General features: G+C 42.6%; 1 protein-coding gene across 1 annotated transcript in view; it reads right to left on the reverse strand.

Moving 5' to 3' along the window:
- The window catches only part of MAML3 (mastermind like transcriptional coactivator 3), a 387,493-nt gene that overhangs the window by 146,237 nt on the left and 218,322 nt on the right, over nucleotides 1-22,934 (reverse strand). The window contains exon 2 of the mRNA XM_069493616.1: nucleotides 8,061-9,653. Within this exon, the coding sequence (XP_069349717.1) occupies nucleotides 8,061-9,653 (1,593 nt within the window). The remainder of the gene's footprint in view (nucleotides 1-8,060; nucleotides 9,654-22,934) is intronic.

Raw genomic sequence — 22,934 nt, forward strand, 5'->3', positions numbered from 1 at the left:
GGGAGCAGTGGAGGATGGGTTGCTTTGTCCTATTAAGAAAATCAGCAGGATAATAACTGCTACATTTAAAAGCATATATAAATATTTAGCAATGAGATAAACACAGGCTGCTCTAACTGCCGTTTCAGTGTTACCTACTATCTCCATCAGAGAACAGCAGTGGAGGTGGTAGTGCTTAGGGGATGGGGGTGGGAGGGGGCTTATTAAGATGCTCACTCCCAGGCCTCATCCCCGACCTACTGACTCAAGCCTTTGGCAGTGGAATCTGACGACCTGCATCTTGAACAATTTCCCCAGGTGATTCTTAAGCCCATAAATGTTTCAGAACCAGTGTTTGATGGGTTATAAGCTCTTTCAGTAAACACGAATATTCTCATCCCATAAAATCTTTAAAGAGTATTCTCATCGGGGGCCAATTAAAACCTCTTTCTTCCACAATACTATCACAAAACTAATTCCTTTTCTAAAATTTGTCCTTTTCTGCTGCTTTCTCTTAGCCTCATATTTGTAAGACTCTGATAGAATATCAACCAGAATTTTCAAAATATGCCAAGATGTGCATGATTTATTTTACACATCGATAGGAGCGTTTCATTTATTATCTGGATTTTTGGAGCACTTTTGCCCACTGGGTTTCCCTCAGCCGGGAGGGCCTGGATTCAGTCGGGGATGAGTGGTCTGTCAGTATCTTACCGTGCGTCTGAATTTCCAGGTACTACTAGCTTAGTCAGGGTCATGGGTCCTAAACTTTTTTCTTACAGTCCTCGAAGTCAGTCAATATTTTCAAGAGTCTAAAGACTACTCAATGGTTATAAATCACAAAATCTTCATTCTAAAATAGCATGATGATCATGTTGACTCTGCTGTCCTTTTGAATACTTGTATTTGACATATGTAAATTTTATGTTAAGAGAGCACTTTAAGTTTTATGAAATCTGCTCTATTAAAGCCAAAAATAATGTGAAATCTGCTGTCAAATAGAAATTTCAATATTGGGCAATATTCGATATCCAAACAGAAAAGTGTTGAAAGTCACTGAAGGAGCCTCTGGGAGAATGAACACCCACAATTATCTTGGCTTTCTCCAGTGCCCCAGTACAATGACAAAAAGGAATAGAAATGATATAAACATTTAAGGACAAAGAAGATAGGAGATGGCAATCGCAATGGGGGGGGGGTGTCAACAAAATTTTGGAAGCTGAAAATCAGATGGCTGGGTGGTAAACGACTTAGCAGCTTAGAGAAAGCTAAATCTAATCCTGCAGTTGGGAAGCCAAAAATGAAGCAAGATGGCTCAAGCTAAAGAATGCTGTGAAGACTTAGGAATCGGAGGCACTCTGAATGCCAGGGTAGGAGTTGGGGGTGCAAAAAGGAAAATTGGCTGGAATCCTGTATAATTAAGAGGTGCATGAGTTACCCTCCCCCAGACTGGAAGAAGGAAGGTGGATTGCTCTGGAGAGACGAAGCCGGGAGACTCCAGAATCCTGGATCTCAGGTCCAGCTGAGAGTGGGCTGAGGAGCCATAGAAAACAGGGAGATTAAGTAAAGTCTCCGTAGTATTTACTGAGACAGCCCTCGCAGTCACCACCAATTATCACCTCCCTCCCCTACTCAGCTCCACAAAGCCAGCAACCAGGTTTACAAGCCCTAAAGTTATGAGACTGAAAAAACAATCTACAGACCTTGACCCCACGCAATGGCCGGGTTCTAACCCAGTCACACTGTAACAAAGGGCCACATTTGACAAACTGTCTAGGCACACAGAGCAACTAATGAGCTTTTTTGTGCCTCACTCTTAAACAGATATCTGAGAGAAGCTTCTAATACGAAATAAAATAAAGATAAAATAAGCACATGGAAAAATGTGCTTGGGAGAAACAGAAAAAGCAAGGAGCATAAGAAAACTTAATTTAAAAATGATAATTAATATCCTTAGATTGAAAAGGATAAATCAGAGAATAAGAAAGAACTTATGGAAATTAAAAATGTGACAAATAAAATGAAATATTTAATATGAGGGTTGGAAGATAAAGGTAAGGAAATCTCACAGAACATGGGAAAAAAGGACAAAGCTATAGAAAAAAGACATGAAAATCAGAAAATAATCCAGGAGGTTCAATATATAATGAATAGAAGTTCTATAAAGTTGAAAAGGGAGAAAATTATCAAAGAAATAATCTAAGAACATATCCCAGATCTTAAGGACACATATTTTCAGATTTTTTAAAAAAGTTCACAGTATTAGAGTGAATAAAAATGAACTACGCTAGACATAGCATTATGAAATTTCAGGGATAAGGAGAAGATTCGAAAAGCTCTCCGAGTTACTAACCAGGTTACGCACATAGGTCGAGGGATCCAAATGTCACTGGACTTCTCAATAGCATGAAAGTTATGACCATGAAGAAATGCCTTTAAAATTCTAATTGAATGTTTTCTAAACTATAATTCGATATCAGGTAAACCATCAATCAAATGGAAGGATAAAGACATTCTCAAAAATAGTTTCCATAAAAACAATCTCCCATGCACCTTTTCAAAAGAAACTATGAGGATGTGCTCTACCAATTTGAGGGAATAATTCAAGAAAGAGGAGGGATAAGAAAACAGATAATGCAACAGAGAAGGGTTGTAAATCATTCGAAGAACAATGGCAAAGGGCAGTTGCAAGACTTCAGTTAAGGGGCAGGCCAAGAAAACTGGAGGACAGAAGCAGACTGGAGCGAGAGGGTAGAGACCTTGGAGAGACACTGAATGCAGAAAGGAAGAAGGGAGGAAGGTGGGGAGGGAAAGGAAAAGAAAATAAGAAAAAAAAAAAAAAAGATTATGTGATATGTTTGATCATACTGAAAGTTTTACAGGGTCAGAAAAGTTTGTGAAGGCATTGAAGGTAAGTGCAGAGACAATACCAATTAAAAAAAAGAAACAATTATTAATTACAAGGGAAACAAAAGTAGTACAAGGAAATATAATCATAGCATACTACATGGCTACACTGTGAGGCGCTATGCAAAAATTAATCATGTAAATATGGAATATTTTCAAAATCATAATTTGTGGCTGGGCACGGTGGCTCACATCTGCCATCCCAGCACTTTGGGAGGCCGAGGTGGGAGGATTGCTTGGGGCCAGGAGTTTGAAATCAGTCTGAGCAACAAAGCGAGACCCTGTTTCTACAAAAAAATTTTAAAATTTAGCTGGGCATGGTGGCGCATGACTGTAGTCCCAGCTACTCGGGAGGTTGAGGCAGGAGGATCCCTTGAGCCCAGGAGTTGGAGGCTACAGTGAGCTATGATCATGCCAGTGCACGCAAGCCTGGGCGACAGAGCAAGATGTCTCAGAAAAAACAAATAAAGAAAGAAATTATAATCTGTGATATAGCTAGTTGTATTGAGAGAATGGGGAAGAGAAAGACTGTGTGAGCAAGGAGTTGTGTATATTCGGGAGGAGGTAGTGTAAGCAAACTAAATCCTCATCTTCCATAGAATCAAGTAATTGAAAAATTGAGAAACAGCAGTTTATGGAGATAAATGAGAAAACAACTTAATGAATTGAAGTGGCTGCCTTTGGGAAGCAGAAATTAAGAATGGAGTGGGTGAAGCCGGGGACTGCTGCTTCTCATCATGCTATTGTGGTACTGTCTGACTTTCTGAACCACCTGCATGTATTACTTGGAGAAAGTAAACAATATATAATTTTTAAAAACTTAACAAAGGGGCTCCAGATTTTTAAAGTTAAGGAAAATGTATCTTCAAAGAGATTGCCATGTGGGCTGTGAATACTAGAACTCTGTTCCTTCTGTGGAGATTTAATGGCTAAAAATCTTATAATAATACACCTCACAAGGTATTCCACAAATTCTGGCAAAATAAAATTGAAAGGGGAAAACATTCTGTAAAATCTGAGCATGTATGTGCTCCTTAGGGTGCACACAGCCACACACAGAAAACACACAGGTAGAGTAGTCTATGATTTATCTAGTCCTAGGAATGCAAGTATTAAAAGTTAACATCACGTTCAGAAACAGCTGGGTGAAATTAGAAAGTAAAATAAATAAAACAATAAAAAAATAAAAGTTAACATCACGGTTTGGAAATTATTCCCCTTTCCCTCTTCCATGTCGGAATTATTCCTGGGCTGTGGGTAGGCCTGTGACATCCTTGACCAGCGAGCAGCCCCTTGCTTTTGCTTTACTCCTTTCAGACTCGCTCCATTGTTTCCTGTTTGTCAGACACAGGGATGGAGTTTGCCTTCCCAGCAATCTCATTGTTGTTCCCCTGGTTCGAGATAACCACCTCCTATCAAAGGATTCTTTTCAGACTTGCCTTTTCAGTTCTTCCATTTGATCTCAACAGCAGCTCTGTGTTATTTGTGCTAATGCTTTCTCTGTTGGCGCTGATGATCAACTGTAAACATATTTTTGGCCTAAACTCTGATAATTGCCATCAAATGATTTATTAAATAGCCTTATGTTTAAGACACAGTGTTAGGCACTATGCAAAAATTAGCTAGAGAGAGAGAGAGATCGATCCTGCCCTTGAGAAACAATAAGATTAGGAAAAAAAAAAAATAGATAGACATGACCAAAGTAAGTCCTGGTTATTTCATCACAGAAACATTAAAAGACTAAAAAATTAGAGAGCAATCCAGTAGGTCCAATCCATGATGAATAGAAGTTCAAGGAAGTTGGGGGCGGGGAGGAGAAATGATCAAAGAAATAACATAAGAACATATGGCAGAGAAGATCTGAAAACTTATAATGGTGAAAATGTTGCTCATACTTCGTTGTCACTATTTTAGCTAAAGTTTTATAGGAATTAGGACAGAGAGTACTGTAAGAATTGAAAAGGGGATGTGGAAGAGAAAGGAAAAGAAACTGAGTGTGGAAGAAAGGTTTTAGGACCCTCTACCAAAACAGGGGTTTGCAACTAGTATATGTAAATGAATAGAAAATAATGGTATTGTCTCGATCCAACTGGCAAATCAATTCGACAAAGAATATTTTCTTAAAAGAATTAGCAAAGTGAGAATATTTTTTTAAATAGGGGTCTCCCCTTCCTTAAAAAAGGTATTTATTTTTCCTGATGGTAGAATTAACACACCCGTATGACAGAAAATTTAGAAAATTCAATAAAATATAAAGAGGAAAACAAGTATCACTCATAATTTTTTCAACCAGAAATAAATACCAGATCTAACAGTTTAGTTATTCAGTATTTTTCTATACCTATTAGAAAACACAATTTGGATTGTAACATACAAACTCTTTTACGATCTGCTTATTTTAATCATATTATGAGCATTTTCATGTGTTTACTCTTTCATTAATATCATGAGTTTCTTGTGCATTATTTATTTTTTTGGTTCTAATTTTTCATTATCATAAGTGATACCATGAACGTAATCTTTGTTCAATCCTCTGACTATAAAGTATAATATGTAAATTCTGAGAAGTAAAATTACACATTCAAAATTTCGAAATTTTTTTTTTGTTTACATCTTTGGTTTCTGTTTTTTGAAATATCCAGGAAGTGAGTGCATTTTTATTTATTTCTGAGAGAAATGGCATTTTCTACAAGTGTCCCAAATAAGTAAACATCTGTATAAAATAATTTTCTCAAAATAAATGTGTCTAATAGGCTTTGTTGCTCAAGTCTTTCATTAAAACGAAGTGTTCTTCGTGGTCCTTGTGAATAAAGTGAATTTTCGCTAGCAATAGCAGAAAACAAAAATGAACTACCCCTATGTATAATTATATTTTATATCTCACCTGTAATGCGTGCTAGTATTTGTGCAATGTACTGACATATAGCGTAATTATTCTGAGAGCTATGTAAATACTGCTCCACAATCAGATAAAAACATGAAATAAATGGTATGTTTGCAGAAAGATATTCACATGTTTATATATGTATTCTGAAGCCTGTATCAAACACTGGTGAGTTAATATTTCATTAAAATGCCTGCTTTTACCTGACGGTTCTTTACAAGGTTAAGAAGTGATTATTCTAATGAGGCCTCGCAAAGGAAGATTCCATCCACTCTGCAAGTACCTTGTGAGACGCAGGAAGAGAGGAGGGGCACACAGATGTAACCCAGAAAACCATCAGTGTGGCTTCTCCACCTGACTGAGCTCTTTGAAAACATGACCTCTGCAGCCAGTGGTGTCGGTGCACGTAGTTAGGCAAGCATAAGGGCCTGAAATAAGTACCTTTAAAATTCATGTTCCCACAAAGACAGGAACTTCGTCCCAAGTTAGCACATTTTGAAAGACATTTAGCGAGGGGGGAGGGGAGGGTGGGTACATCCCTGCACCCACATGTCTGCAGAGCCTGTGAGTTGGAATTAATCATCTTTGGTCTGGTTCAGGGGAAATACGCTACTGTAGCCGGCGTAAACACAGTCAATGGAGAAGCACAATTTGTATTAAGATTAACAACAGACCATTCTAACAGCTTGTGATCTCATAAACCTCCTGACGCGTCTGGGCTACCACAAACATCCCTGCATATTGCCTATATTTTTGATGCTTCAGAACTTAATCTTGAAGTGTACAAAATGTTGCATTTTTCCAATGGTGTGTGTGTGTATGGATATATATATATTTTTTTTTTTTTTTTAATGAAACCAAGATAAAACATAAAAGTTCCCATTTCAGTGATGTTTTCCTACTAGCTACTGATTGCAGCTGATGTAAACCAAGCTATACTTTTATTTATCCAGACAGGGTTTCTTTAGAGTTGGCTGGCATGTGCAGACAAGAAGCCACTGTGAGGTTTTGGGGTTGGAAGGCTGAGAAGGACAAGAACGAAACCACAGAGCCCAGGCCTGTCTCTGCAAGCTGGCACCTCCTCCAGCCCTGCAGCCTTCATGAAGCTTGGGGGCCGAGGGGTGGGGTGGGGCGCTCTAGGAGATACAAGATGCAAACAGCCCAGTGAAGCAAGATCTGCCCACATTACTTCCCAGAGCTTCTCGTGCATCCCATTGTGGACACATAGCCAAGCGATACTTAGAACTTGTTTAGGCATGAGGGCCTCTCAGGCAAAGACTTTTCTGCAAAATCTCCAACTACAATGCCCGTACCTGCATCCCGAAAGGGCTGAGGCACGGCCCCGCAACTGGCAGTCAGAGTATCCCTCCTGAATTCATCCAGGTTGGGGGAAGGTCACTCTCAGGTGCATTTCCCCACTCTCCCCTCCCTTCAGGGTTGATAAAGTGTTAGATGAAAGGAGCTTTGGCAGCTTGCCACTGGTCAGGACGAGGACAGCGAGATGCTTGTCAGTGAGTGTTCACTGCCCAAATGGCTGACGCTCATTTTGTACCATGCACACTGAGAGCCCTGCCCCCTAAGCCAGGACATCATGAAAGAAGACACTGGAAAAGGAGGAGACTTTAATACAGCACTCACTGAGACATATTCACCAGCAAATTTTCTGGAAATAGAGCTGAATGAATCGAAGAGGTCTCACTGTACTCCCAAATAACAAGATTAAACCAGCTCCTAACTGTTGCTAGTCCAGCAGCAAGTGTTTTAAACATTGAACGCTCCTACAAAAATCTATCCACCACTTCACTTTGAAAACACAGAAAACTCTGCTGTATTTGAACACCAAAAATCCAAATCTCCCATTATTCATAATTCAGTAAGATGGGTGAAGATCACACAGGGCTTTATAAAACCATTGTAGACAGCCCTAAATATCCCCATCTTCCTACCACCCCAAGCCCAGGATTGCACGACTTCGGAGAGAAGCTACAGAGGTAGTACCATGTTTGGCCTGCCTGCCTCAGAGTGAGAATTTTATGTAAGTTTTGGATTCTTATCTGCAGTCAGAAACCGAGAACTTTGATTCCCAGGCATTCAAACACAAGAAAGTTCATCACACCACTTTTCCACCCCATAGAAGAAAGGGGGACAATGTCCCCAATCCTGGCCACTACATGAGGGTTTCTGCAGGTCATTAGACCCCACTACAGCTGAGGCTTGGCGAGCACCATAGGGTGACAGTCTGAAATGCACCGAGAGAACTGCTGCAAGTGTGTCTCATGTTCACACTTACCTGCCCGTGGGACGGAAGTGCAGCGTAAGCCATGGGCTGATTCATCACGCCTTTCTGCTTCATGAGCAGCATGCGTTTCTGGTCCTCGCTCAGGTGTGCCCTGGGAGCCTGGAGCTGTGGTGGCGGCTGCTGCTGCTGCTGCTGCTGTTGCTGCGGCGGCGGTGGCTGCTGGATGTACGGCATCAGGGGGTTTTTGCTGGGGTTGGCCATGGGGGGCGTCATTCTCTGACTCAAGTCTGCATTGAAATGGGTCAGAGGTTTAGTGTTGCCATAAGTAAGAATATTGTGCTGTTTGTTTAAGGAGTTTGTACCCAAGTTATTTGGCTGCTGATTGATCATATTCATGTGATTCTGAGGGAGGTAGTTATTCATTGTCGTCTTCTGCAGGTTGTTTGCCATGGGAGGCACTATAGGGTTTTGGTTGTTAAAGGCTTGGGGGTACATCATTGGGCTATTTGGTTTTTCTGCAGTAAAAGCTGCTCCGTATGGACTAGACGGGGGCCCCAAGGGAGACCAACTGGAAGTCTGATTTGAGTGTTGCTGTGGCTGCTGTTGTTGTTGCTGCTGCTGCTGTTGCTGTTGCTGTTGCTGCTGCTGCTGCTGCTGCTTCTGTTGCATGAGCTTGGCCCTTTGTTGTTGCTGTGCAGCCATCTGTTTGAGCTGCTCCGCCGGGGACATGTCAGAGCTGGGCACAGCCACAGGGCCTGACCCTGAGCCGGCCACTGGCACTGCCGCTGGATTAAGGAGATAACCGTTGCCAGGCCGAGGTGGCGCTTGGCCCGGAGTGTGGGCTTGGTTTGGAGTCTGGGGGGACTGGACAGCACAGTTTGCTGGTGAGCTGGCGGGGTTCGGAGCTGCGGGAGTGCTGGCAATAGAAGGTAAACTAGTGGCAGTGGAGACGGTAGAAAAGGGAGGACCAGAAGAAGAAGGCCTCGCCTGGGGAGAGCCCATGGAGACCTGCGCAAAAGGGGAGTGAGAGGGGTCACTCTTCACGCTCGCGCTCTCCTGGGAGAGAGGGGTCTCAGTTGCTGGCTGTGAGAATTCCGGGTCCTTCTTCTCTTCAAAGTCTTCGTTGAACAGGTCCTGTATGTCATCTTCAGGAACCGTGTTGGCCAGCTCATCTATTAATTCTTGCCACTCCTGATCATTCAGATTGATGTCTGAGAACAGCTTGTTCTGATTTGAAAGAGATGTTTCTGATGTGTCTATGCAGGTAGGGTCGTCTAAAGGTTCTTGTTTGAGGTCCTTGCTCTGCAAGATGGTGAAGCTGTCCTCCAAGTCACTGCAACCGTTGACAGGAAGTTTAATCTCAGGGAGCCTCCCGTTCTTACTGAGATCTTCTAGAAGCCCAGGAGTGTGAGTTCCACTATTCTGCAAGGGCAAAGAAGGCTTCAGGTCAAGTTGGTGAAGAGGAGAAGCTGAAGGCAGTGGCAGGCTGTTGGGCAAATTGTTGATGGCTTCCATCCCCGTGGGAATGTCCTTCCGAATTCGCTTGCTAGTTGGAGAAAAATTCCCATCGCAAGCACCATTCTGCTGGTCTCCATTAAGTGGTGATCGGGCTCCTTCCAACTTCCTTTTCACAGTCTCTTGGAGCTGGAAGAGAAACAGGAAAGAGGGTGATTAAGTCTCCAAATCATATTTTACTCCTTAAGCATCATGATGTACATTGCTAGGAATTAACTTTTAAATGGTTTAGAACACTTAGGAAAGAAATCGTACTTCTCATTTCAAAATCAGGCAACACTGCAATTCAAAGGTTTTTATCTAAAAGCAGAGCTCACGGGGCTAAGAGACAGAAAACAAACTAAAGATTGAAGAGTGGGGAACAAAAGAGAACAGACAGTTAAAGGCAATATTCCTCTCCCAGGGAAGAAACATTTGCTATTATTTTCAAAACGAATGCTAGCGATGAGACTTGGAGCAAAGTGTACCACACTTGAGAAAGACGTTAATACCTATCTTAAATTCTTGCCACAACTTAATTGAGAACATGAGGAAATTAAATCAATAATATTTTAGAGAACACTGAAAAAAACCTTTAAGAATACAGAATTGAACATATTTACCGTACAGCATGGAAATGAAGATTAATGTTTAACGGAACCCAAAACATCCTTTTGGTTCCTATTTTACCTCCTCTTTTAGCACCTTTTGATAAAGTAGTTTACTCTCTTTTAAAAGTTCATTTCCACAGATTTCCACCACATCACTCCCTTCTGGACTTCTTCTTTTCTCCCTGTCAGCTCTTTTCTCAATCTCTTACGTAGTCTTTATTTCTCTTCAATTATGGGATTGTTCAATGTTTTGTCTTAAGCTCTTTTTATCCTGCTGCTCACTCTGCCTGCTTGCCCAGGTACTTTCATCTGTTACAACACCTTCAGCTATCTTCTCCAGGCTGATGGCCCCCCCAAAATGTACCCGGCCCAATCTTCTCTGCTAAACTCCACTAACTCCAATGTTCTCCTCCTGCATATGCCACGGACATCTAAAACTCAACACATCTCAACACTGAGCTTAGTATTAATATCTTCTGTTACTCAAACATGATTCTCACCAATGTTCTCCATCTCAGTATCTACCCAGTTATCCAAGTCAGAAACTAGAACATTTTTCTCAAAACCTCCCACGTCACCAATCACCGAGTCCTATGAATTCTACCTCTAAAATATTAATAGAATGCTAACATGCCCCCTCAGATCTACCCTCTTTGCTACTGCACTGGGCCAGGATAACATTCTCTCTCACTAGATGGTTGCAATAATCTCCCGACTGGTCTCTTTGCCTTGCCTCCATTGATCCATCCATTTGCTTTTTGTCTGTTCTTTTATTCACTGTTTTGTCCCTCCTTAATCTATTCTCTATACTGCCACCTTTTCCAAAAAATACTGCCCTTCTTGTTTATAACTCTGCAATAATTTCCATTGTCTGTAAATTAAAATCCAAACTGACTCCTGCCAATATTGCCAGGCTCCTACTCATCTTCCCAGGCACATCGTTCTGCCTTTCTACTCAGCATCCCTCCCCTCCCCTCCCCTATGTGCGTTTTCCATTAACTCTCCTGAAACTCTTTCCGTCCCTTCAAGGTGCCAAGCTTCCTTCTGCCTCTAGGGTATTGCACAAACTGTTTTCTTTTCTTGGAACACACTCCTCCCCCTCCCTCTCCTCTTTCCCTGGTTAATAGCTGCTTATTTTGCAGGTCAGATCTTAGATTTCACTTACTCCAGGAAGTCTTCTCCTATATCCTTTCCCCACCCCAACTATATTAGGCATCTTCCTTGATCCACCTGTACTGGATTAAATATCCTGTAATAAGTTTTTCCAAGCAATATGTTTCTTCATCATAGCTTCTATCACACTTTTGGGCAGTTGCGTGTCTGTTTTGCGAGCTCCAAGAAAGTAGGGACTGTGGCTGCCTTGCTTGCTGTATATCCATAGGGCTGCACCTAGTGGTCAGGTTCATAGCAGTGGTTAATAATTAATTGCAAATTGAATGAACCATTCCATTGTCTAATTCAAAGGGGCTAAAAACGATGAGTTTGAATCAGAGCAGGAGGCAGCCCGCTGACCATAAGGAATGCCTGATTTGAGACTCTACATTCCTGGAAATGGGAGTGATGGATCTCTTACCCTAGAGAGTGTTATAGCTACCTAACTGGACTCACTTAAGAAGTCCAGTTAAAAAAAAAAAAAAAGCCTTGGAGACTCTATGGACTTATTAACTAGAAATCTGATTCATTTGTCTGCTATCTTCCTTTCTGCCAAAAAGTGCCAGTGCATGTGGCCCTGGTGAAAGAGCTTGGCATAGAGTAGTACTGGGGAAATGCTTGCTTAGTGACAGGAGGAGGACCAGGCTGGGCTAGAAGGGGTTTCAGTATCTTTACACAGCTGCAGGCAGAAGGCAGAAAGACACAGGGTGGGAGGGAGAAGGCAGAGCAGTCCTTCCACCCAGGTACTCTCTTACTCTTAACAAGGGTGCTGGGTATTACAGGCCCAATGGGAGAGGAGTAGGATTCCCTCTGACCCCAGCACTTTAGCACTCACATGGGAAACTGCCCAGGCACTAGAGGAGCCCAGTGTATAGTAAAACCAATCAGGAGATGATGTGCTGAATTTCAAGAAGCATCGTTTTCTTGCTGGGTGTTTTCTCATAAGTAGCGAATTCCATTTGAAAAGTAAACAGAGTCCAAAGGGTCCCTGAGTAAAACTATACGCTAACTCTCATTTCTAAATCTTATATAATCTTTTTCTATTTTATTTTCCCCTTTATTGTTGATGTTAACTTTTTCAAATACATAAAATAGTAATATGATTCAAAATCCCAAACCATGTAAAAAGGAATATTGGAAGATGTTCCATTCACTTTTTTGTTTACATTCATTTTTTTTTTTAAATTTCAGAATATCATGGGGGTATAAACATTTTGATTACAGAAATTGCTTTTGTATCGATTGAGTTAAAATTATAAGTGTGCCCATTCCCCAGATAGTGTGCATTCTACCCATCCCTCTCCCCACCTGTTTGATTTCTGATGAATGTTATTTCTGTATGTGCACATAAGTGTTGATCAATTAGTTCCAATGTAATGGTGAGTACACATGGTGTATGTTTTCCATTCTTGTGATACTTCATTTAGAAGAATGGTCTCCACTTCCATCCAGGTTAATATAAGAGGTATTATCAAAAAGTTCCAAAACAACAAATGCTGGCATGGATGCGGAGAGATAGGAACACTCATACACTGTTGGTGGGACTGCAAACTAGTATAACCTGTGTGGAAAGTAGTATGGAGACACCTCAAAGAACTAAAAGTAGACCTACCATTTGATCCAGCAATCCCACTACTGGGTATTTACCCAAAGGAAAAAAAGACATCCTATAAAAAAAGACATCTGCACTCGAATGTTTATAACAGCACAATTCACAATTGTAAAGATGTGGAAACAACCCAAGTGCCCATCAATCCATGAGTGGATTAATAAAATGTGGGATATGTATACCACGGAGTACTACTCAGCCATAAAAAACAATGGTGAATTAAATCTTATATATTTTCAGTAACACCATCAAACTCTGTCCGTAGTCATGTGGTAGAGGCTCCTGAACTGCTGAAGACAAGGCCCTAATTGGGACACACTAGAATTTGACTTAAAAAAAAAACATACTGGTTCAGTCCATCATATTAGGTAGAAACTGCTAGAAAATGATGTTATTTATTGGACAAACCAGGAAGCCAGGGCTCTGATCTCAGGAATGGCAGATACTTGAATGTAGCTGCAAACAGAGTGGCGAGGGCAAGTACCCGGCTTCAGGGCCCGAAGGAAATGAGGCCTGGGGCCCTTGCCACCTCCCATGTTAATCTTCAGTCATGTTAATCTTTGAGAAATAAGCACTTGACTTAAAAATGAACCTGATTTTGTTTTAGAAAGCACAAGTCCATGATTACGCTCTAGGTCATGTAATGGGTGAGGCAGGATGAGAAATGAAGGCAGATGCTCCACGTGTTCCTCTGTGAAATGGTGGTGGCTGAGACCATGCAGCTAGCCAGGTCCAGCTGGGAACCCCAGGTTTCACCTCTTCCCCCCTGAATGGGCCCTGCTGGGTGAGGCAATGTAGTGCAGAATGAGAGAAACAGGAGCCCTTGCTCTGCAGTCAGAATGCCTGGGTCAAACCCAGGGTCCTCTACTCAAGAGCTGATCCATGTCACTGTTGTCTGGCACTTAATAAAGGTTGGCAGTGATACCCCCTGTTAGAATGTAACAGAGGCAGGGATTTTTCCATTTTGTTTACTACTTGGCTTCTAGGAGCTCAGAGTAGACATACAATATCTGTTGAATGAATGAACCCTGGAAAACTTATTTAACCTCTCCTAAGCCTTGGTTTCCTTATCTGCAAAGTGAGTTAATAATACCTACACCTCGTGGAGTTAATGTGAATATGAATTTAAAATAAATAATATAGAACCCACTTAGCTTCATACCTGGAACCCAGTAAGCATCCACGAAACCTTAGCTTAACAATTTTTAAAATTCAGTGATACCAATAGTTACAACTGCAACTGAGATAGACTGCTTCCTGGATCTTCAAAATACAAATAGGTAGAATGATAATATTTCTGTTCCCTAGCCAGCAAAACCCTAATGTTTTCCAAGCATCTGGTGTAGCTTTTTTAATATGAACAACAAAAATCAAATTTGCAATTCAAGTCCAAGTCCAAGTGCTAATGCATTCATGTCCTAGATTGTAGAACAGCAGAGGCTAGATCGTTGAGGTTCAAATCAAATACATTTTCAGCACGTCACCTGAATGGAGCTGCTGACTATCTCCTTTTCCTTGAGGGCCTAATGTTCTCTGCCCCTTTAACCCAAGTCTTGATTTATATATTTCATGTGTCAGCATTTTATAATATAAGAAAGATACCACTAAAGATGCTATGTTATGGTTTTTATATTTTGTTTTGTTATGTCCAAAATAGCAGAGCAATCCTAGCATCTCTTCTGTCTGCCTTGTCATCCTTTGTTATATGGAAAGGTGGTCTGAGAGTCTAATTCTCGCTTTATGTCCCTCGTGGGAGATAGAAGGAGCAAGGAGGAAGACACAGAATCGGCTCTGTGTTTGAGAGGACTGGCGAACTCACAGGCACCCTGCTCAGGGAGCAGGAGAATGGCTGACTGCGTACAGGGCAATGTCCTTCTGAAACCCCGACCTCCAAAGGGCCCAGGACAGAATCTCATGCCAAACAGGCTGATCTGAGGAAGTCCCTGGCCCTTCTGCCTCTCAAAACTGGAAGCCTCTTAGTATGATTGTGCCCACGTGAAAGAATCACAGAAACTCTTTGCTGAGCATCAGCCTCCTTTCTCCTGTATTACTATTATTACATATAAATGTTTTCTCCCATTAGGGGAAGCTGTGGTGCCAGGAGCTGAAGTACGCTGTTCATCCAATGCCTATGACAATATGGGCTGCTATCATGTGTCAATTACTCTGAAGGAAACAATTCCCCCTCCGTAATGGCTCCGGCACGAGTCTCTCGTCTACAATGTGGCTTGATGGCTTGTGCGTCCGTGAAACTGTGGAGCGTGTGTGTGTGTGTGTGCATGACAGAGCGAGAGAGAGTCAGAGAAAGTGAGAGACGGAGAGACAGAATGGTTGGGGGAGGGTGTATACTACACCCAGACCAGTAGTAGTAAGAATAGCTGTGCCTTTGGAGTTACAAAGCACTTGGACACAGAATCATAGTTTATCCTCACAGCAAACCTCTGGGGCAGGCCACGTGCTGGTCTGACGGTTCCACAGGGAAGGGGGCAGTGTTCTGGAAGGGGTGGGATGGGCAAGGCTGGAAGATGCCCTTAATGACGAGGAACATGGCTAAGATCCCCAGGCCTCTGCTGACAGAGGGGCCCCATTCCTAGCAGATTCTTGAGGTGTCCCTTGGGCCAGAGTGTCCACGACAAAGAGATCCTTTAGATTTTTAGCAGTGCTCACAAGTTCAAAGAAACTTGATTTTGCATGAAACTGGGCAGGATCACTGAGCTCGGGAACAAAGATGGCGATACTGCTACTAACCATGAAGACTCGAAGATGGAAGACATGGGAGTAAACCAATATTTTTTTTTTTCTGTCCCACTCCTAATGATTCTAAAAGGTAGGTTTTATTACAACCATCTCACAGAGGAGGGACCGAGGCACAGTGAGATTAAGCAGTACATTCCAGATGACGGGGGGGAGGAGGAGACAGGAGGAAGGGTGGAGGCAGGAGGTGGCTAAACCCAGGTTCAAATTCCAACTCAGGTCTCACTCCACAGTCCACACTGCACCCTCAGCCAGGGCTGGACAAGCACAGCTGTGCCCTCATCCACGGCACAGGGCTCTGGTGCCACCCGTGATGCCGCTCTCTCAGACTGTGTGCTCAGGAAGAGTCCTGGATCCCAGCCCTACACACCACCCACACCCAAATCCAGAACTATCGCTTATCATCTGTGGACTTTCCTCTTCCACCCCCAGCACCCCACCTCAGTTCAGATCCTCAACACTTATCCCGTGGGTCTCTGCAGCAGCTCCTGCCGGGGCCTCTCCGTCCCAGTCCCACCTCGCCCAGCCCATTCTCTGCCTGTGGCTGTGATTTCCTTTATAAAATGTGCAGGCGATCATGCCCAGTCTTCACCCTGAGCCCTTCAGAAGCTGTCCACTGTCATCAGCATCACTCGAGTCCAGCGCACGGGCCCTCGGACTGGATCCTCGTCCCTGCTAAACTCTCCAGTCCCAGCCATCACCTCTGATCTTCCCCCACTTGCCCTCCAACCCCAACCAACTCCAAACTTTCAGCTATCCTCAATTGTTGCAGTTCCCAGGACATGCCATGTTTGCTTTCTTTCTCTCTGAGCCTTTGCATGTGTTACACTCTTATCCAACTCCTTCACCTGACCAGTTCTACTTGCCCTTCATGATGCAGCTTAGACATTGCTTTCTACATGGTCTCTCCTGACAGCCCTTCCCCACAACTCCTGATGTTGCTCCCGTGGCATCCAAATACATATCACACTATAGCTGTGTTCCTTCTCCTTCATGGATGAATGAACGAATAGTAAGAAGAGCTCTCAAATAACCACAATGTGTTTATATAACCGATCTCCAAAGCAGGAACTGGCAAATGTTGGACTGCATGGTGTTTTCAGAGTTAATGTACAAGTTCTTTTGGTTACTTTAAAATATTGAAGAGGGACTATCTCCTCCTTAATATTTCTGAGGACTCTAAGGGTCTACAGAACGTACTCTGAGAACCACTAGACAACATATGAAGTGATCTGTGGAAAAGAAAACAGAAGCCGAAATCCAGAGACCTTAAGCAACATTACCAAGGTCACATGTTTTCACATGCATGTGCACCCCAAAGGCCAGATATTTTCATACTTGAACTTCAAACGTCCATACGAAGGCTGCAAGTGGTTTTCACCCACTGGAGCACCCCCTCCAACCATAAGTGTGAGTGAACTTTCCTCACTAACTGCTAGAGACACTACTCTTTCTCAAGACTTGAAGATGAATTAGAATCTTAGCTTGCAGATGCTATAACTAATTTGGAGGCTCCACGAGAACGTTTTGGTCATTTTGATCTGTTCTGGTCAAACTAGAAGATGATTCACTGGAATCAATTTTCACATGGTTATTCTCTTCCCAGCCACCAGCAGATAATAAGCCTATGGACACATGGAAGAATTTAACTTGCTTATTTCATTAGTGACCCAGAATACTCAGGTGTTAGATATTTTAATTAGTAGAATATGAATAGTGTGCAAAATACTTCTAGAACTGTCTTCTAGATTTAAGCACCCTTAGAAAGGATCTTTTGAGATTTATTTAGAGATTTGATTTTCTTTAGTGATTTTACAACTTTAACGCAACTAGTTACCTGGGAAGCTGTTAAAAATGCAGATTTCTTGTTCTCACAGTCCATAGGCTCTGATTTAGTAGCCCAAAGCAAGGTCCAGACTGGGACATGGGGTGGGGACACAATCTGAAGAACTTAATAAAAACTTCAGATTCTTCTAAGGTAGTTGGTGTAGGATCCCCAACTTTTAGAAATTCTGATCTAGACTAATAATTCTTTTGGATTCTGACATTGTGAGGTTGGTGGTTTGATTTTTTTTTTTTTTAAATAAACATATACACACAAACTCAATGGCAATATAAAATGTTTCTGAGTTGATTGGTGACACTCTGGGGCATCTTATAAACAGAACCAAGAAACAGTGCTCTGGATTGGGCTTTTTCAATCCTCAGAGGATTCTGAATTCTGCAGAAGCTTGCTGGATTTCTATAATACTTTTCATGAGAAGGTGTATTTTTTCGTATTTTAGATTTTTCTAAGCACAGTAATATTCTAGACCATTTCCCCCTCTACATGATATACTTACCTTCACTTTCATTCAATAAATTGAGGGGGTGCTGTGTGCCAGGCACGTGCCAGGTGCTGAGGGGTCAACTCATTCCCAAGAACAAAGACCACCCCAGAAAGCGAACACATGCCAGGCATATGTTGACAGAAACTGGGTACATTTGTTTTAAAGAGATCTATGTGAAGGGCAAAGCAACACAAAAAGAAAAAGAAAAATCTTATAACAACTCCTGAAGCCTCCCTTGTCCACCTTAAACACTCCTAACATTACTTTAGAGAGAAAATAACTTTACTACATATGAATTTAAAAATTATATGTATAATAAGTATATACTATATATAATATTGCACGAAAGCCAAGAGCTTAAAACCTCTGCTTGTGACCATCCCAGAATGTAGCTTCCCTGGACCTGGTCAGTGGGAAAAGTTAGGTCTCTGGAGGGGTCTCTCATCAGCCATGAGCAGTTAAAAATCTCCATTCTGAAATGCTCCAGGAAGAAAAAGATCATTTGTAAAGGGGCCTCACCCTCTTAGTGGGCATCTGAAATATCAGCCGAAGAGCCCCAGGGAACAGAACCATTCAAAACATTTTGAGGTCCTTTGAGGTTATTTTCAGAAACGACCATGATCTTTTTTCTTTCTGCATGAATCCGATTTAGAATGCAATCCCCAAGAAGTCTTAGGTGTACACAAGGCTGACAGTACCTCTTTTCAATGTTTGGAACGCAGATATTCACCCGATTCCAGCTGTGAGGTGCTAAAACAACGGCCCTCATTTACTCTTTAAAAACATTTTAAATCTTTTTGTGTGTGTGGCTAAATGTTTAGGCATGTTTTTATCCTTTAATTATGCTTAAACATGTAACGAGTACCAACTCAGTGCATATAAACATACTGCGAATAAATCATAACACACAGGAGCAGTGGCAGCAAAGCCTCGACGTTTAGAAACCCTAAGTCCCAAGATCCCCTCAAACCTGCAAATTTCCAAATACATAAATGTTTGTACAGGCTCTTGACTTTCTCCCAACTGAGTGAATAAATTATATTTTCATCACAAGTCACACGACTCCTATGTAGTCTTTATATCTGAAGTTAGAAAGTTTTTCACAAGCTACATACATGCAGTTTAAATTGGTGCATTAACAAAATTATTAACCACTCATTAAAAACAAGACTGTTATCCCTACAAATGCCAGGCTATATGATTTTCAAATCTCCTCACAGAGTTTTTAGTAGGATGCTCTAAACTTCTAAGTTTTTATCAGAGAAGTTGATTCACTGCTTACTAAATGTTTCAAGATATTATTGTCATAAATAGTCTAATTGGCCGAGGGCTTACCATATGCCAGACATCAAGCTAAGTGCTTTACATATATTGCCTCGGTTAATCCTCACAATAACCTATGATGGATGATGAATGGGTTCAGAGAGGACAGGCAATTTGTCTGAAGGCACACAGCAGACTCCTGCTCTCACCTATTCTGTCATTCTGCATCTGATGATTTCCGTCCCAATCAAACCTCAGCAAACCTTGCTTAGAAATTCTGGGAAAGTGTTTTAGACACCTGTGTCGTGACAGTCTAAAGAGGATGTGTTCATGTCTTTGAGTCAGATCTGGCTGATTCACAGAAAAACGTTGTGCTCCTCTACAAGGAAAGATGACATTCTGCAAAGGTGGCATGTGTTTGAGAAGTGATGATCGCTGCGGCCCTGAAAACTTCAGGAGAAAGCAGGCGTGTGCGTCCCGGTGGTAGCTTCTTCCTTCCCTCGGTATCTTTCTGTTGGAAAAGCTCCACCGAGGTGGGAAGTTGCCATCAGAATGTCACCATCTGAACCCTGAACTGCTCTGTCTTGTCATATACATAAATTCACACACATATTACATTTATTTTTAAGGACAAGAAACAATTTCCTTAGGAATATCTTCTGATGTCTCTTACTAGAAGTCATGCATACATTCTCTATTCAAACACGCTTGTATGCATGACCTTGTGCTACGATCTGAAAATCCTAATGGAATTTATTTAGAGCTGTAAAGAAATGCCTGTGAAAGAGGGTGGTGAGGAAGAAGGGAAAGCCATAGGGAGGACGAGGGCAAAAAAAAAGATCAGATCTTATCCACATCGTTCACAGCGGGAGACTCACACCAACAGCACAGACCAAAGAACAGGCATGTTAGAACTAAGCATGAGGTTGCAATTTGTTTATTTTCTGGGAGGAGCGAGGCGGGAAGGAGAAATACCTCAGGGAGGCTGAGGACTTTTCTCTCCCTTGGGGAGCAATCAAGAATCTTTTTATTTCATTGTTTACTCAAAATGTCCGTTCTTTTCAACAAGAAATTCTCATTTTTGTTTTTAGGCCCTCCGGGGAGACTGTTTCCCTCAACGCCAGGAAGTCGTGCACCAGCTTAGGGGACACAACAGCCAGAGCGCCCAGACCCGACTCTGCTTTTGAATAAAATCCCAGCACATGTTTATCTCCCTTTGGGAAACAAACGCATTGAAATAAGATTTCCCAGTCTATAAAAAGCCTCCCATTTCCCTCAGACAGGCCAGACCTTGCTCTTCCTTGTGAGCTGTCGTTTGCATAAAGCAGTACTTCCAGGCGACTTCCTCCTGGAAGAGAATTCTGAAGTTCTCTCTCTCATTCATTCTCTCTCTCTCTCTCTCTCTCTCTCACACACACCCCCACATCTCAGCAAACAAACAGAATATAATTCTTATTTCTAAACAGCATCTGACTCCCAGGTCATAGCAGGTTTTTACTCCACACCTGAAGGCTATGGGACCCGGCTTCATTTACCAACAAGGGGACTGCCATTATTTACATTTCTTCACAAATAGGAGCCAAGGCAGAATGAGAGGATTTTCCCCTCCAGGATGAGTCATCCGTGGGTGAAGATGCCCACACGCAGACAGGCACATTCTCACACACAGGCAAACATGGGGGTAATTTAACCCGCGCTGAAAATTTCAGTGGGGCGGCGGCGGGCAGCGCACACCCAGCCTGTAAACAGCCGAGCTCTGGAGCCTGGCGGCAGAGCTTTCATCTGTGGGGAGAAGCTGCTCGGCTTCCTACCACCAGCTGAAATTCATTTTTCAAAAGAAATTAGACCAAGGTACTGTTGTTATAGCAACAGTCAGAGTCATTTACACAGCCTCTTCCCACAACCTCACTCTGACTTCTGTGGGCAGTGATTTCAATTATGCATAGGGGGTGACCCAGGCTGAGCCAGGGTGGACCCTTTATTAGCCCTTTAAGGAGTGGAAGCCTAAATCCTCTGTGTCCAATCGGAAGCTAAAAGACAACAAGACTTTGCCGTGTGCCTCAGAATCCTCCCAGTCCCGAAAGTCCACTGCACAGTGAAGACAGGCAGAACACCTTTGCATCCAGTGTTTTCCTCTCCTGGGTAGGAACTGGGCACGTGACCACTGAGTTTCCTGGGTTAGCCAAGCACTGGCCATTTCAGAATAGGAATTTCCGGTGAGGATGGTCACGTGGGCAATGAATTCTGAAGTGACTTTGTTATTTTAGTCCTCCAGGACTTTATTCTTGGGGGTGTGGAATTTCAAATATGAAAAGCACACTCCAAACTCTGCAAACAACAATCAACCCCCAAAATGCCCCTTTCTTGGTAAAAAATGTACACTATTATGGAATCTTATGGCAAATAACTTTCCAGAGAAGCGGCGACGTAGCAGTTACATCCACCCTACGGATACACAAAGATGGTAAAAATCCATGAAGCCAGGGCCCACGACTAATGATACAGACTGAACTGTGCCTCCCGCTCCCGATTCACATGCTGTTGTCCCAACTCACAGGACCTCAGAAGGTGGCCAAATTCGGAGATTGTCTCTAAAGAGGAAATTAAGTTAAAATGAGGTCATTAGGGTGGGCCCTAATCCAATATCACTGGTATCCTTATAAGAAGAAGAGCTTAGGACACAGGTACAGAGAAAAGACCCTCTGAAGATACCGGAAGAAGATGGCCATCTACCAGCCAAAGAGAGAGGCCTGTCTTAGTCATTTGTGCTGCTATAACAAAATACCTGAGATTGGGTAATTTATAAAGAACAGAGTTTATTTTCGCAGTTCTGGAGGCTGGAAAGTCCAAGAAAAAGGCACTGCAGTGTTGGTGTGTGGTGAGAGCCCGTTCCTCATTAGACGGCACCGTTCAGGTGTCCTCACATGGCGGAAGGGATGGAGGCAAAATGAGACACTGTGTCCTCCCACAGCGGAAGAGCAGAAGAGCAAAGGGAAGGCCCTAAGCCAGTTCCCTCCAGCCTTTTGAGAAGACACTAATCCACTCATGAGGGTGCAGCCATCATGACGTGGTCATTTCCCAAAAGGCCCCACCGCTTAATACCACCACGGTGGGGAATAAGTTTCAACTCATGAATTCTGGGGGACATTCAGATCATAGTCACAAAAGCAACCAACCCTTTTAACACCCTGACCGTGGACTTCTGGTCTCCCTGTTACGGAATACATTTCTGTTGTTAAGCCACCTAGTGTGTAGTACTTTGCTATGGCAGCCCTAGCAAACAAATAAAACTAATAATTTAGTTTAAACATATCTCTAGCCTCTCAGTGTCTTATATAGGTTAGGCTCCCCATAGCTATTTTAAAGGAATATTTTGCAGAAATTTGTTCATGCTTAGTTCAACTAACTGAAGACCTACTGTTTGCTAGGTTCTATGTCAGCCATTAGGGACACCCTAATGAGCAAGTGTCAGTCTCTGACCTCAAGAGACTTCAGAATGGAGAGGAAAGAAAAGCAGATGAGCCGGGACAGCATGGTTTGTCGTAGGCGCCTATGCTGTGGGAGCACAAAGGAGCACTCAGTCCCGACGAGGTAAGGCTTCCTGGGGGGGACTGATGTGTGCGCTAAGACCTTAAGGACTCATAGTGAGGCAAAGACAGTCCAGGCAGAGAGAACACAGACTTTGGCCAGAAGTGACGGAAGCACGCTTTTA

The sequence above is a fragment of the Eulemur rufifrons genome, chromosome 18 (genome assembly GCF_041146395.1).
Source record: "Eulemur rufifrons isolate Redbay chromosome 18, OSU_ERuf_1, whole genome shotgun sequence".
In the NCBI taxonomy this organism is placed as follows: Eukaryota; Metazoa; Chordata; class Mammalia; order Primates; family Lemuridae; genus Eulemur; species Eulemur rufifrons.